The sequence below is a fragment of the Dermacentor albipictus genome, chromosome 1 (assembly GCF_038994185.2).
Source record: "Dermacentor albipictus isolate Rhodes 1998 colony chromosome 1, USDA_Dalb.pri_finalv2, whole genome shotgun sequence".
Taxonomy (NCBI): domain Eukaryota; kingdom Metazoa; phylum Arthropoda; class Arachnida; order Ixodida; family Ixodidae; genus Dermacentor; species Dermacentor albipictus.
This window is the reverse complement of record NC_091821.1, coordinates 385,250,769-385,267,446: the sequence shown is the minus strand read 5'-3', so window position 1 is coordinate 385,267,446 and position 16,678 is coordinate 385,250,769. Positions and strand designations below refer to the sequence as shown.

The 16,678-nt window shown below is 47.9% G+C and overlaps 1 protein-coding gene across 6 annotated transcripts in view; it reads left to right on the top strand.

Moving 5' to 3' along the window:
- LOC135902413 (sodium-coupled monocarboxylate transporter 1-like) overlaps positions 1-14,399 on the top strand; it is a 46,551-nt gene extending 32,152 nt beyond the window's left edge. For all 6 annotated transcript variants that reach the window (XM_070531971.1, XM_065432436.2, XM_065432437.2 and 3 more), the window contains 3 exons: positions 8,447-8,547; positions 10,596-10,717; positions 11,859-14,399. In XM_070531971.1, the coding sequence (XP_070388072.1) occupies positions 8,447-8,547; positions 10,596-10,717; positions 11,859-12,074 (439 nt within the window). In that variant the 3' untranslated portion in view covers positions 12,075-14,399. The remainder of the gene's footprint in view (positions 1-8,446; positions 8,548-10,595; positions 10,718-11,858) is intronic.
- Positions 14,400-16,678: the final 2,279 nt, after the last annotated feature.

Sequence of the window (16,678 nt, the reverse complement as noted above, 5' to 3'; positions counted from 1 at the left end):
GCCGTTCACCGGCCGGGTATTGGATGAGGTACTTGACGAGGCGCCTATGTCCAAGTGGAAGCAACCTGCTGCCACAGGCTCGTAACTCGAGGGGCCGCTACGCCCGCTCTCGGACACCATCTTCCACGCCGACTCACTCGCCATGCTTTCCTTCGGATGCTCTCTTTTCCGAAAAAAAAAAACTGCTTTTTTTTTGCTCTTTAGCCAGTTTTAATGGTCGGTGGCCGGGCTTTCTCTACTGATGAAGGGACCCGTACGCTCCAGAAGTCGAGTTTTGGGGGGCGCGTTCGATGCGAAATCCGAACTAGATCTTTGAGACGCATGCGCAGTCGCGCGAGTACTTTGTGCTGTCTGAAGGTTTAGATCTTGGAGTAGTGGTGGCGGCTGTGTTGACTTTCTCAGTCACCTGGGCTAACGGTTACTCCGAGCGTTCGTCGTCGAAGTCCGGGACAGTTTTCCTGTTGAAAAGCGCCATTTTGTTTAGACAGCTCACTACAGCTCCGCTTAGACCGACTCCCACAGTGCCTAGCACCTGCATGATTTTAAAGCAAAAGGGTAGAAGATTATCTGGCCTCCGTGGAGTAAACCAGTAAAGAGAGAGACAAAAAAATATTTTCAGTTTGTTCAGTTTAGGTAGGTGTGGTGAAAGGGCCCTCACTCCAGGGCTTCGCTTACAATATTCTTGAGTGCACAACTGATAAACGTCGCAACGTGCCATTGGTCCTCGGAACGGTGGCTATGTCAGCCAAACGCCCTGTGGTTCAGTGGAAATGTTCTTAGGGGCAGGTAGGGGAGGTGGGAATGGTCTGCAGGACCAGAGGGTGTTGAATATTTTCGGGTATTCGCCACAGTGTCCGCATGTTGGGGTACCCTCAGGCAAGAGTGCGCGAAGGAGGTGCACTTTTGCCTCCTTCGCCTCCTTTTGTTCATTCTGAAACGGAGCGTTTCAGAAGGGACCTGACGAATGAGTGCACTCTAATCACAAGTGAACGCTTGCTGAGCTTAGTAACTTGCGCCTAGCCTCTTTTTAAGGTGTCAGAAGCAGTGGAGTTCATCTCCTCGTCTGAGCTGGTCGCGGGAAGCCAGGTGCCTGGTGCAAAGGCTTGCCAGCGGGCTAATTAGCTCTTTCATTTTCGACATCCCGCCGTGACAAGGCATTTAGGCGATTTCTAAAGGACCTTGTAGGTGCTGTCGCATAAGTGTGGAGATACGACCAGTGACATCGTTCTGCGCGAATTCCCTACACGCCGCCATGGCGTCGGTAACTATGATTATTGGGGAGGCTGAGCTGCGAGAAGACATGTTATATCACGATTGCGATAACTGTCATCTCCCTAAAGGTATTATTTGTCTCTGTGGGTACCTCCGTCTGTACAACTTGTAGGTCGTTATTCACGATTGCTATTGCGTAACCCTGGGCGCAAGCGCTTGCGTCGGTGTAGACATAGATACCGTCAGGACATCTTGCCGCATGCATCTTGATGTAGGCAACCAGCGCAGAACAGGCCAGACGCCCAGTCGTTGTCATGGCATCGTCGTCAAACTGTCGTCATTCCGTTTTCGTCATGCCACCGTCGTCGTCAAGCTGTCGAGACCTCGCTGTCGTCATGCCATCTTTGTCACACTGCCACGTTTGCCACGCCGTCATCATCAAACTGGTCGTCGCACCATCATAATCATTACGCTATCATGCCGTCTACCAAAACGTGTCGACAATAACTTGTACCGCCATCACCAACCACCGTTATCGACGTCTGCAGCATACATCAGAAGCATTGATAGTGTGTACCTTCGACTTCTGCGGTCGGCATTAGCTATTCGCTTGTTTAAACGATTATCTTCGGTTGTTACTGCAGCATTTCCCTTTTTGTTCGTCTCGCCTTGCAGTAGAACTTCCCATTGTTCAATAGTTTTCTATACCTCGTGACACAGACGCGCGTCGTCTTCATCTTCGACGAATCTCGTTGGTGAGCTCGTGCCGCCCCTCAGCGTCGTCGTCTTCTCCTTCACGAACTGTGCATTGTACTCGCGTATTTCACCCATAACATGCTTCCATCTACTTACAATTCCAGCCCATTACCCCGAAACATATAGGGGTGTTCCTACAAGTCAGTTCAAGACTTTACACTCTTGCAACGAAGCCAGGGAAGTTGTGGCCAAGTACGGCCCTATCAGAGACCACAAATTTGTCGTGGCACGAGTATACAGGGGGCGTCAAAGCACAGAGGGTCACTACATGCGATATACGTGAGAGGTAAAGCAAATGGTTAGACTGCATGACCAAATTACGACTGGAGACATAGCAAATCGATTTTGAAGACATCGCTGGAGGAAAGAGTTTTTATGAAGGGGAATAAATTGTCGTCTACTCGACAGTAGCCGAGAGTTGCACGCATCATTAGATTTGTTTATTCTGTTTTCTTGGTCTTCAATTAGCTGGGTATTTCTGTTCCGTGCTGCCACATGCAAAGCTCCTTATTAGCTCAGACGGTAGAGCCGCCACCCAGAAATGACCTTGGTCCATGGTAAGATGCCCAGATAAGGAGGCATGTTTACTCAGAGGTGAAGATTTCTGAGCAATGCTTATGGAAGAGGGGAGGGGGGGGGTTCGTTTGTAGCTTGGTGCTATTCACAATTGGATGACAATATTACTGTTTCCTTTAACTAATCTCTGAAATCTATGTACCTCAATGCTATAGGCGCTCCAAGCTTCCACAAAAGAGGGTAAATCACTGTAACTAAAGACCCGCCCTCACCACGCAAAAGCATAGGCAAGGAAATAGTCTGGAAACTTACTGCAAATTCCGATGGTGGAATCGATGAGCTAGCTTCAATTACAGCCCGGATGTCTCCAAGTTATGACATGCATTCCAGAGTTTCAATGAAAAAAAAAAGGAAAGAAGGGGACACCAGCAGATAACATCGCACTGGCACTCGAACACCTGATGAACTAGCAAAACGATTCGGTCAAGCATTCTGTTGAAAATTACGGTAAACAAAGAGATCACGCCACCTCTGCTGAAGAAATGCCGATTAATTCAATGAACTAACCGCTTGTCAATGCGGAACTCGAAGCAGGAATCTTCGGCTCGAAAGTAAATAGTGCGCGAGAGCCTGATGCCGTCAAGTACACATCAACACGGAATCTTCCAGAGTAACAGTAGGAATTTCTATTTTACATCAACTCGATGTGAGAAACTGCCGAGTTTGATTGATTCATTAATATAACCTCGCAATACAACACCGGGTTTATGAGAGACCCGTAGTGGAGGGCTCGAGATTTATTTTGACCACTTGAAATTCATTAACGTGCACCTAAATTTCAGCCTTATGTGTATGTTAAAGTTTCTGGTTGATTTTCTATGGACGCCATGCGCATTCTACTGAGCAGCATGAAAACCCCGTCGTCACTGAGCGCACTGCAGGTGCTGGACACCTTGAGTCCGGTGCTTGCGGCTCTAGGGTAAAACCATGGCCCGAGCGATGCCGTCGTTTCAAGAAGAAGTCAAGCATGCATCTGTCTTGCAGTGGAACGCCAGAGGGCTTAAGTCACGCATGTCCGACTTTAGACAGTTTGTTTTTACGCACCAGTTCCCAGTGGCGTAGCTAGGTTGTCTAGGACCCGGGGCCCATAGGTCTTCCGTCACCCCCCCCCCCCCCGGGTGTAGCCGGCGGAAAGGGTGTCTTCAGGCGTATATGACACCCCTCCCCCCCCACTGGCCCCTTGCACCCGGGGCCCACGGCCCCCCGGCCCCCCCCTGTTGCTACGCCACTGCCAGTTCCCCATTATCGTGATTTGCGAGCCCCACCTGTCAGCTCCCATCAGACTATCCGGGTATGAGTGCTTTATGTCCTCTACCCACGGAGAGTGCAGCAAGGTTGTGTTTATACGCCGTGACTTGACTTATGTACATCACCCAGTACCTCCCGACGAAGCAAATCAATACGTTTGCTTAACAGTGAAGAAGAAAAAGCTCACGTTTACAATTCTTGGAGCCTATTTATCTCCAGCAAGCCGTCTAGATTGTGAGCGCCTACGGGGAATTTTGACATCTACTCCAGAGCCGTGGGTGCTCACTGGTGACTTTAACGCCCATCATTACCTATGGGGAAGCTCCAAAGTTAACTCTAGAGGCAGAACGTTGGCGTCCTTTGCCTCTGAACGGGAATTTTGCTTGTCAAATGATGGTAGCCCTACATATCTGCGTGGATCAGCGTATGGTAGCTGCTTGGACCTAACCTTCGTGTCACGGTCGCTTTCGAGAAGAGTGCACTGGTTTTCCGATTTAGAAACACGGGGTAGCGACCACATCCCAACCTATTTGAAGATCGAAGGTTTGACTAGTTCCAAGTCTTCCGGAACCGTCCAGTGCACCGATTGGCCTAAATACAAAATAATAATGGAAGACTGTTGTCGTGACGGCACCTCTTATAACCTACAGGGCGCGATAAAGGATGGCATACAAACAACCACGCATCTGCTTTGGAGGAGTTCTTCCCGCACCGATTTCGACATTGAACTAGCAAAACTTCGAGCCATTCGCCGTCGTGCGGAGCGAAGATATAGACGCACGAAGTCAAATCATGATTTGAGATTGGCTAGACGAACACAAAAGAAAATACAGCGTCACATGAACAAGCTGGCTTCGCGACAATGGGCATCCTTTTGCGAGTCCCTGGATCCGCGAAAACCTTTGTCGCTTATATGGAGGACTGTTCGTGGCCTTCGCACAACCTCTGGTCAGCGCCACCCGTTTAAATCTTTGGCACTTTATCTACAATGTAGAGATATTGACGTCGCTGAATCTTTCTGCAGAAAGATTGCTGGTGAGGCAAATTCCGATGGAACGGGTACGGGAACCCTCGACCACCCACCGTTCTCACGCGATCCCCGCATGGACTGCCCTTTTTCTATGGAAGAACTAGAAGCTGCGCTGGCTTTGTGCAGGCGTTCTTCAGCGCCAGGACCTGACGGCATTACATACCGTGCCCTGTGTAACCTAGGAGACCAAGCTCGGAAGGCACTCTTGCTCCTGTACAACGACTGCTGGCAGACGGGTACGGTTCCGCAAGAGTGGAAGTCAACTCGCCTCATTCCTGTTCTCAAAGCTGGCAAGTCGCCTTTGGACATTTCCTCATACCGTCCGATCGCACTTGCCAGCTGTGTCGGAAAAACAATGGAACGAATGGTTTTAACGCGTCTGGAATGGTACTTAGAGTACTATGAAATCTATCCACAAGCTATGGCCGGATTCAGACGGGGCCGTTCGTCAACAGACAGCCTTGTTGACTTGATAACCTTTGTGTAACACCAAAAGGCCTGTAAGCGTCTATCTGCTGCTCTGTTTCTAGACGTTAAAGGAGCTTATGATAATGTCACCCATGAAGCCATCCTTAGCACGTTAGAAGCCGTCGGACTTGGTGGTAAGATGTATATGTGGGTGTGCAACTACTTACAGAGGAGATCATTCTACATGCACACAGAAAGTGGCCCGACGTCCGAGCATTACGGTAGCCGAGGAGTCCCTCAAGGAGGAGTGCTTAGCCCAACTCTTTTCAATCTCACCCTCAGTGGATTAGTTTACAACCTGCCAAGCACCGTACGACTTTTCATCTATGCGGACGACATCTGCATTTGGGCATCAGGTGTGACACGACTTCAGCTTCGTGCTCGGCTTCAGAAGGCAGCCACAAAAACATCTTGCTACCTTCGTCAACAAGGACTTGAACTTTCATACGGAAAGTGCGCAATGGTGGCATTCACGAGGAAGCCAATGTCTGGTTACGGCGTATCTCTTAACGGACAACTTATACCATACAGCAGAAGTCACAGGTTCTTGGGAGTCGTAATTGACAGAGACCTGTCTTGGACTCCGCACGTCAATTACGTGAAAAAGCGGCTGACTGATATCTGTCACCTGTTCAGGTGCCTTGCAGGAAAAAGTTGGGGAGCATCTATACACGCTATGTTACAGTTGTACATGGCGTTGTTCGTTGGATTCCTGCGATACAGCCTGCCTGCAATATCCAACACCTGCAAGACTAACCTGCGTACGATTCAGAGTATTCAAGCCCAAGCCCTTAAGATATGTCTTGGCTTACCACGCAGTGCATCAACGGCTGAAACCATTGCCCTAGCGCAGGATTACCCGATCACGACGCACATTGCCGTTGAGACGATGCGTATGCATCTCAGGCATTATGCTAGGACCCCTTCCCACCACTTGGCGAGCCTCACTGCTGCAACGCCCTGCTCGACATTTAGCGGTATTGTCAGTGCACATCGTGCGTCGTTTACCTCAGGGTACGCACCTGCGGCCAAGCCAGCGTTTTCTCCGTGGTGTTTGAGCCGTACACAAGTTGAGATAATGATTCCAGGACTACAGAAGAAGACAGATCTACCGGCCCCTGCTCTAAAACAGCTGAGCTTACTTCTTCTGCATGAAAAGTACAGCAACCACGTGCACATCTATACCGACGGATCGACTACGTCGTGCAGTTCTGGTGGTGCCGTGGTAATACCAACGCGAGGAATGACACTGCGGTTCAACACATCGCATGTCACGACCTCAACGGCGGCAGAACTAACGGCCCTGCGTCGAGCACTGGAATTCATTGATTCGGAAGGACCCAGAAAATGGGCTGTGTTCTGTGATTCAAAACCGGCATTACAGTGCACGCAGTCAGTTCTCCCACACGGATGTCATGACCAATTGACATACGAAGTCGTGAAACTTCACCATGACGTCCAACAAAAAGGCCACGAAGTCGTTTTTCAGTGGGTACCTGGCCACTGTGGAATCAGTGGCAATGATTCCGCCGATAACGCTGCTCGCACAGCTCATCGAGAAGACCACAGCGTTCCGATTCCGCTTTCGAGGACTGACGCTGCAAGGCAGCTTCGACACCTGGCACGTAGCCTCACAGTGACCGAGTGGAACTCGCAAAACTTACGACTGACACGACTACATCGACTAAACCCCTCCCTGCAGCTCCGACCTCCACCCGGACTTCCTCGACGTGAAGCTACGCTTCTCTGTCGCCTTTGGTTAGGAGTGGCCTTCACAAAGGCATACTCTACATTGATTGGAGTGACTGACAGTGCAGCATGCGAGGTCTGTGGCACCGAAGAAAACATCGACCACCTGCTGTGCCACTGTCCAAGATATGCCCTAGAGAGACAAGAACTTGCAAAAGCTTTCCTAAAGCTGGACAATCGGCCGCTTTCTGTGCAGGTGCTGCTGGAACACCGCCCCCATCGCCCGTCGGCCCATAAAGCGGTGAAGGCACTTTTGTGTTTCTTAAGGACGACGGGTTTGTGCGACCACCTGTGACTATTAAGGCAATTTCTGTAAAACCACACGCGTCAGCGAACTTGCCGCAATTTCCTTCTTTCCTTCCCTCCTCTCTCTCCCTGTGATCTTTGCTTTCCCCTTTCCCATTCCCCCAGTGTAGGGTAGCCAACCGGACGTTATTCTGGTTAACCTCCCTGCCTTCTTCTTTTCTCTTTCCTGGTTGATTTTCCGGATGATTCAAGGCTCTCGTGTACATTTATCACTCGGGAACCTGACAAGACTTCTCAACAACTTGCGAGCTTAAAGCACATCTCTCTCATCTTTAACCTGCTAAAGGTCATGCAACGCCTGGCATATTTAGAGGAAACACGAGTCCACAAAATGCAATTTGCTACGTTCAATTTGGTTTCGGGGAAAGGACGTTTGCACCTTAGAAGCCTTTTTTTTTTACTTTCAGAACAGATCACTTATACCTTTAGCAGTCGTGGACATTGAAAATCATCATGGCAACTGACAGCAAAAAGGTTTTCGATACGGTCCTACTCTGTATCCCCGAAGTGACTGAAGCATCGAAATGGAAAAGTAATTTAATGTAAACAAACACCGGTGCAGTCCATTACTAAGTTTGCAATATATAACAAAAGCGCTGTATATTTCCAAAAAGAGAGAAGAAGTACGCCTGCTCCAGTCTGATTGTTCAGATATGTTGGATTTTATACAGAGCCTTGTTCTGGCATGGAACAGGTGTCTTGGCAAAAGACCCACAACGTTTGACAAATTTTCGAGTACCATTTAACAATGTCTCACATAACGTTCCCTTTGAAAAGAGCTATGAAAATTCGGAAATACACATGTTTACAATGTCACCCGACTGTGCAATTCAATTATGAGCCAGTACGATCGAATGAGGTAAAAAAGTGAGCTTTAGTAAAGATACTATAAAAAATACCAGAGGCACCGTTCAAACCCTTTCCTAGCAAAATACCGCATGATACATATGCCAAATATGCAATATTTTGGTATGATCACATGAGAACACATATGAAACTTGTATTCTTATATGATCACACGAGATTGATGGATATGTGTCATATGTGTCATGAAATTTTTCGGAAGGGAGATAATTATTTCCTTTAATGTTTTTTGTGCAGTGGTCTGTCACCAGATATTTACGCTCTCTCAAGCCTTTGGTACAGCATGCTAGCCTGGTTCGTCTTGATCGCGGTGGCCGTTCCAGTCAGCTGTTTCACTTGTAAGTGTATTTTTCTTACCGAGCATTGACCAACACTTCGTGCTCTGTTTGAATAATGATGAAAAGTAGCGTGACGTTGGCAAGATATGTTCTTGCACTAAATGCGATGTTCTTTTCTACATATCCTCATAGATTTAATTGTGTTGTGACGGTTGCAGTCACGAACAAGGCTATGCGCACTTATATAAAAATGTTCACCGACGGTTACGATACTCCCTAATGCGAGATTTGAGCGCAGCTCTATGTATACGTCTTTTGATTTCGCGATATATTGGCTGGCTTAAAGCGCAATGTCATCACCAGCCCGAACACGAGACATTTACTTCTGGAAGGAGCCACCGCATAATTTACTCTCGGAAAATATTGAATAAGTTTCTTTTTGGTTTTCCTCAGTTCGGTTACGATTGCAATCTTCTGTGCTCACATGCCCTTGCTCTGCATCTGGCTATGGAAGCTGCGAAATGACGCTGAAGAACACGAACAATAAGCTGTCAACGCGCCAGCCGCATGCGTTTGCTTCAAGGAAACTGCTTCTTCATGACTATGTTAGCTGTATTGAGGCCGGTAAAAACGTCTAATAGCAGAAGTAAACGTAATATGAAAATACCAATATAATTGAAAATTGCTTGTAGGGAGGCCGGATTCATGCAAGTGTCCTTGAACAACAAGCAATACAGCACACATGATCAGAACTGCCAAATGCAACAATAAATTTGACAGACTAAATTGTAGCTGACGCCTACGTAATGCGAAGCATTCATGATTTGTTGAGAATGGTTGTATGACTTTAATGTAACTGCTGTGCAGCGAACGATATGTACATATTATATGCTGTAGTGTTTATACTTAACAGAAAATAACACCGAATGTTTCTAATGGAGAGATGTAAGGTTGAAAGCTGTGGCCCAGTTGGCCTAGTGCACATGCCCAATGCACATACCCAGTCCTCCCTGTGGCACATATTCTTAGACATAACTATCAAAGGGATCGGCTTTCCCGAAAACGGCGAGATACGCCAACAACCTGAAAAAAGTGGCTGCACTCAAAAAAGAATTCTTCGCATTAAGAAATCTAACCGAAAAAAAAAAAATTGGCGACATATTTATCGTATGGAGATAATTGGCGGCGTTATTAAGAACAGCGGTTTAGTTTGTGATGGGTGTATAATCGGTGATGATATGTTTTATATGTTATGATGATTATTAGGACGAGCAGCACATACCCAGTGTGGCACATATCTTGCGAATCAAGGTGGCGTCAAAGAGGTTCATTGAATAGCAGGGGACCGCAATTATAAACACTGCCGCATTCCTCTGTGCGCTCTAGTATTGTGCAGCCAGAAGCAGCAGCACAAGTTATTGTATTTCTGGATTCATTTCTTTCTTCCATATATACATGTGATTAATGGGTAAAACCAACTGTACCTTTAAAGGATTGCAGACATGGCATTAACGACTTTTCATTTCTTTCTTTAAATGAAGGTCCTGGACCTCGATGCCCCAGAATATATAATGACAAGCCCAAGAGCGTCTAAAAAAATATTACGATAACTTTTTTGCGGAGCAGGTTTGGTTTAGTTTCTCAGCAGGCGTATGTACAGGACGTAATCGCGCCGAAGGTTTTCGCGCTGGTGTAGCTCATTGCGAGATTTTGGCACTCATTACGGACCGCTCTGTCGTCTGCTCTGCTGCTGCTCATTGGATGGCCTGGGGTAGCAGCGTGACAGACCACTGAACAAGCCGGAGTGACTGCCAAAATGTCACGAAATCCTGCTCCCACGCGACAACCTTCTGTATCATGATGTCATGACACTTACACCTTCTCGGAAACGAAACCGAAACTGATTCCTAGAAAGCTGCTATAATAGGCTATTCAGAGTGATCTAGGTCTTGTCGACATTATTTCTACGAATTTCAGGAAGAGGACTTTCATTTAAGAGAAGAACTCATAATAATAAAAAGCCGAAAATGACTCGTCTGTATTCCTTTAATGTAACCGGTTATAAAACATGTTCACCCATTTTTTGTACCCTTTTTTTTCGTATGCAGCGACATCATCTAGCACAGACACCATGAACCCAAAGCTGATATGCCAAGTAGCTGATGTAGTCTTCTGGTTTGCGCCGGAGAAATTTCGAGGTCGCCTAAGGTTCAACATCGGAAAGGACTACGTAAGTAATGCGAGAATGTTGTCATTTATTATGGGGACATCAAATTTTTGGGAACTGGAAAGAAAAATAGCACGAGGGGAATTGAAAGGCCGCTTACCCTTCCCTAAGTTGCTTAGCCGAGCAACTGCAGCAGCAGTAAGAAAACTTACCGACGATTACGTTACTTCCTAATGCGAAATTTGAGCGCAGCAGGGCGAACGGCAGCGGCAATTTCGGCTCGGGCGGTGCACATATACAGATCCGCCGCCACCGATCTGGCTCTCTGATTGCCACCGCACAGGGGTTGCATTGGAGGAGTAGCGAAGAAAGGAGCCGGCGCTTTGACAACCGGAGACTCGCAGGAAGAGGGGGGAGGGGGGCGGCGTGTACACCCAGCGGCAAACGATGGGGGCAGAAGCGCGCGCAGCAAGCGGACAACACGATAAAGGGAGGAGGGAAGCAGCGACTGACTGATGCCGCTGACGCCGATAGTGAGTCAACCCCAGCTGCGGAGTTGGTTTCAGGGACAACGCCGCCGATGCCGACACAAACAATATGATACCCTCGCTTCCGCAGCGCTAAGAACCAGGTCTAGCCGTGGGAAGGTGGTCACGTATTCGTCGACGTGCCGGGGCCTACGTGAAATAACCGGCGCGTCGGCAACTGAAGAGCACCCTATCCGCCACACAAGAACAGGGGGGGGGGGGGGGGACCCTTTCCTCCTCTTTCTGCATGGCGGCGACGGTGTTCTATGCAGTCACGTTATCTTGACTCTCTAGCGGCGTCAGCGGCATCCAGCGGTATCAGTCGGTCGCTGCTAGCGCTGGGGGGATGAAAGGGGGGCGGAGCTGGTTACGAGGCCGACGACAACGCCGACGACGACGCGAAACCCAGGAACGGACGCCAAAGAGCTGCGCTCTAAAAGAAAGGGTAAGAAGAAGGCCTAAACTGTTTCGCAACAGCCTGGTAAGACCCGCGACGGGGTGTTCCAGGGCAAGACGATCATTGCTATTTATTATCTCGATATTTATCTTGTTCCGCGTGAAATAAAGTGAATGTGTTCTTACGCTAGTATGTTCAAAAAAGGTTTGGTAACAGTAGACTACATTCCCTATTCGGAGCTAACACGTTTTTCATTTCAACGCTTGTTTGACCCTTGCAGGTTGAGCCAGAAAAGCCGACGAGCCTCGAAAAACGGGCCTCTGCGCCACAAGTAGTCTTTGACTGCGAGAAGAAGGCAGATAAGAAAAAGCACGAGAGCTCGCTCGCCGCCGTCTCGTACATCCGACGGGGGACGAGTGCGTCTTTAGCGGTACCTCCACCTCCACCTGCACCGCGGATACCGCCATCGTCCTGTGACTTTAAAACGCACATGTAGAAAGCGCACCGACGCATCTACTGCCGACCACTGCAGTCTATGGCTCCTAACCATGTAATACACGCTCCGTCCTCGCGTAAGCCATGATGTTTAATGGCCTAGAGCAGTTAACCATGAACTAGGATGTATGTTCCTTGAAGTTGTGTGATATTCCTCTTTTGCCGGTCTGTTGCTAGACAGGTTTGTTACAGCGGAGGTAATGGAGGGAATGAGAACTAGTGGCAGCTGTGGTCTGTTAAAGCGACCTGAAACTCCGCCAAAGCCTCGCCATAGCCATTGTTGTGCCAGTGTACAGAAAACAGCGATCTCGTACCTAGAGTGCTACACTGTGCTAGGCTGGCTAAAACTAGCCAAACGCAGTTCTGGCCACCCTAACTGTGTCGCACGTTATACCTTGGCCTCTAGGCTTCTTGTTTTCTGGGTCGCTTTCTGAGCTATTACGTCGGCTATACAAACTGTGAAATCAGTGCCGCCAGATGAAAGTGACAGTGAAGCCGTCCGCTGCCGCTTTTGAAGGCCGGATGGCTGGATTTGGCAATCTCTGAGGGCCTTCAACGTGCGTCTGTGCAGGGATGCTCGTAAATGGAAGCTCCTGGCAGAATTAGAAATGTGCCCGCATTTGTGCCTCTCTGCAGTTGTGTACAGTTGTGGAGAAGTGCTGGCACTCCATTCTGCTCCTGACACTGGCGTTCTAACTGGGAAACTGCCCATCAATACAGTTAGCCTCAGATCGCGTGTAACTTACCAGTCATCAACACTCACCCAGCAGTAGCGAATCAAATGAATTACAAATATTAGGTTGAGAACATAGTCAGTGTAAGCCTCGCAAGACACAAGTTTGTGGTTACACATAGAGACAACTCTTAAGTGAACTGTTACCTTATATGATTGCCTCAATTACCTTAATTCACAGCTAGGCATCTTCACCAACTTAATTTTCTTTTTCATCGTCTAAACAACACCCACCTAGCCACCAAGCGAAAAGTACATTTACCGTCAATAGGAGAGCACGTTCATGATCTAGAAAACATTTTACATTCATGCCAATGTGTAAAACACGATGTGGCAAATGAATTGTGCGACGATCCGCAAGGGGAACAGAGTTTCATGAAAAGAAAAAAATGATTCCTTTACCGCACTGTAGCCCGAAGCTACAAAAGACACCCATATTGTTTATCAAAAAGAAAGCTTTGGAGTTGAGAAAAAATTCGTCAGGACTGGTGATTGAATCCAGGCCAGAACGAATTGTATTTTTGTGCTACTGTCGGGCGCATTAGTCTTTCCCTTCCACGAAACGTCCTCCACCTTGCGGATTTCAGCAAAGCTTGTTTGTCATATTGACTATCCCTCCGGTTCGAGTTCTATAGTTTATTTTGCCCTCGCCATGTGATCTGCTAGCTTCCTGAATAGCCGCAATGACAGATGGTCGCCCCGTCAATGCCTTTGTTCCATGTTCAATCTGAGACGAATTTTTTTAAACTGCGAAGGTTTCTTTCTTAGAGACCCGTGTTTATTTTGTTTTGCAGATTTGCGATACTTTAGGATTTATGACAATAATCCCTTTCGTCAAACAGCTACAAGTCCAAAGCGCAAAGAAATGTTCAGATGCAGTATCCTGTTAGGCAAACCTCGGTGGTAACTTTTGTGGCTTTAGGTCGCCGAACATCCCACATTCCTTGCCGAGACTTATCTATTTAGTTCTTGGCCCATTGTCAAGCTATAACTTATCATGCAGATTTTCTTTTATATGAAGGTAGAGTCTATGCCGAGACTCTTAAGGCCAAACTACACGCACGCTTGCCGACGCGGGAAAGCTTGCACCGGCGCGGCTTGCGTTTGCAGCGCCTCGCGAGGAATGACGGTACGCATCTACAAGTACGCGCGCCCACTTTGCTCACTCTCAACGTATTGACAGACATCATTTCGTGCTTCATTATTGAGAGTGCCTTGAAACGCAGAAATATTCATAAACGAACTTGTTTTGTTTTTCGTTAGACAAGCGCGAAACGTAAAGAAAAAGCGCATTCTCGCACGACATAAATCTGCCTCACTGAGTGTTGATCGTACCACGCCGTAGCTGCATGGAAAGGCGCGTAGAAACGTGAGTAGGCCAAGCACCGATTATCCGAGCTTGCGCCGCATTGGACGCGTACGATCTGTCCCGCACCATCTGCGCATGCGTGGGCGCGCCGGCAAGCATACGTGTAGTTTGGTCTTTACCATAGACGTAACTTATTTGTACATACCTGTCATCTTCTTTACGACATCACGCGAAAGGTGACTATTTATTCAACGTGTAAATAAAGATTGTGAACATTCATTGCATCCATGTCTCTTTTTGCTTTTAGTTTATTACGACTCGACAACACTAAACGAAATTTGTCAACATCCACACGTTCACGCACAGCATGTACCTGATCAATAACATAGCACACGTGTACGCACTTTAGACAACAGAGGACAACACCAGCAGCATATGCCTCCAGCTCAGCTGAAATAATTTTCTTCTAGGGTTCTAAAGTAAGGTGAAAATGCGCAATTTCTAGATTGGGACTTGCATTAAACTTCATTCTTCCCCAGTCCCTCCTTAGAGTTAACGTAAAGGTAGTGCAGGACTTTAGATCACAGTTCATGTCGTGGCACCCTCATTTGAAAGTGAATTCATTGTTGGAATGGAAATCTGCCAACGGCGGTGATATGTGGTTGTGGGAACAAAGCGACCTTTCATGGCACCCTTTGCTCATTGAGGACGTCGGCAGCGTGTTCCTAACATGGTCGTTACGTAAGCTAAAGATTTCTAGTCAGCTTTAGAGTTTCATGCAAACCTTTGAAACTGCGTTGTCAATCAAACTGCACGGCCGTGGCCTTCTTCTTTGTCGCGTTTTTATCTACCACGGGGCCACTACGTGTGTATTTCGCTACTGTTGCTCTCCGGAAAAAAGATATTCCTTGTTGCACCGCAAATCCACTTTGCCTCGTTGTTCCGTGCAGCAGTGCACGTTCCCAGCTTGCTCTCTGTCGATCAACAGTTTTGCTGTACACGTATGACTGAGTTACAGGAGATGATGTCTGTCCCAAATAGTCACTTCCTGGACGAGCATGTCAAGCATTACTGCAAATTCAGCGTGCCTTCTTTCTTCCACCGCGCAATTTCGCGGGGAAACTTATTTGATCGTTGTTCTCCAGGCCGCTGAGACGTCATGACGAACGTCTCTTGTTTAAAGTGATCCTGTGAAACTTCTCGCCGACGCAGCTGTTTCTGTGTGTGCCCATCTTTTTTTCCTCGTTTTTCTTTTCATCGCTCGTCATGCCGTGAGCATTACATTAAACGACTACTCACACACTGAAACTCATAGTTGCTTTCCATCTTGTTTATTCTTTTCTTTTTTTTTTCTTGACGAAGAGTCTACCATCCCATCCTATTCTCTAACTCAAGAAAACATGCTGACGGAACCTTTCGTCTGGGATGATATCTACAAAGGACAAGCGACAGGGTCGCAGAGCCCTTCTAACTTGAACTTCCCATAGAGACCCGCCGTGGTGGCGTAGTGGCTTTACCGTTACGCCTCGTCCGACGGCGCGGAATCGAATCCCTGCAGCAGCGGCCGCATTTCGGGGGGGTTGAAATGCAAAAACGCCCGTGTACCGTGCATTCTTCGGTGCACTTTAGAGAAACACGGGCATTCGAAATTAATCGAGAGTGCCCGACTACGGTGTGCCTCGTAATTATACCGCGGTTTTGTCACGTAATACGCAATAATTAGAAGAAAAGTTAGAAAATATGTAGGCTCCAATTGGAATCAGCTAGCGCAAGGCAGAAAGCGATAGAGGCATAAAGAAGAGATGCCCCGACGTGCACACCAAACCACTAATGCATCGCAGGTGCTAGAGCAAGACAGGAGTAATTGGAGATCCCTGGGAGAAGTCTTCGTCCGGTAGTAGACATAAAAATGTGGTGATGGTGATGATTATTCTAATTTTAGCCACACCGGCTTGCTCTGCAATTCGTACCACTGTCATCCGGTCACTGAGAGAGAGAGAAATAAAGAGGAAAGGCAGGGAGGTCAACCAGATATCGATCTCCGGTTTGCTACCCTACGCTGGGGATGGGAGATAGGGGTTATAAAGAGGACAGAGAGGAAAACGTCAAAAAAACAAAACGCACACACGGAGGCGCGCACACACACAAGAGGCGTTCGAGTTAAAGTCGTCGACACAGGCCGGTAGATCGCAAAAAGCGCAATAGTGCTTGCACGGCCTTCTTCTGTGACGGTAGGTCCTTTCGATCGTGTAAAATCCGGCCACTGAATATTCGTCATTAAGGGTTCCGGACTGGATTCCAAGGGAAGGGAAGCGCAGCAGGGGGCGGCAGAAGGTTAGATGGGCGGATGAGATTAAGAAGTTTGCAGGGACGGCATGGCCACAATTAGTACATGACCGGGGTTGTTGGAGAAATATGGGAGAGGCCTTTGCCCTGCAGTGGGCGTAACCAGGCTGATGATGATGATGAATATTGGTACACGGGCGTTCTCTCAAGCCGCCTTCGTGCGTAAGGCTTAAGGCTCATGGTCAACTCCCTGTTGCTCTCCTTGTACAGCCCCGCT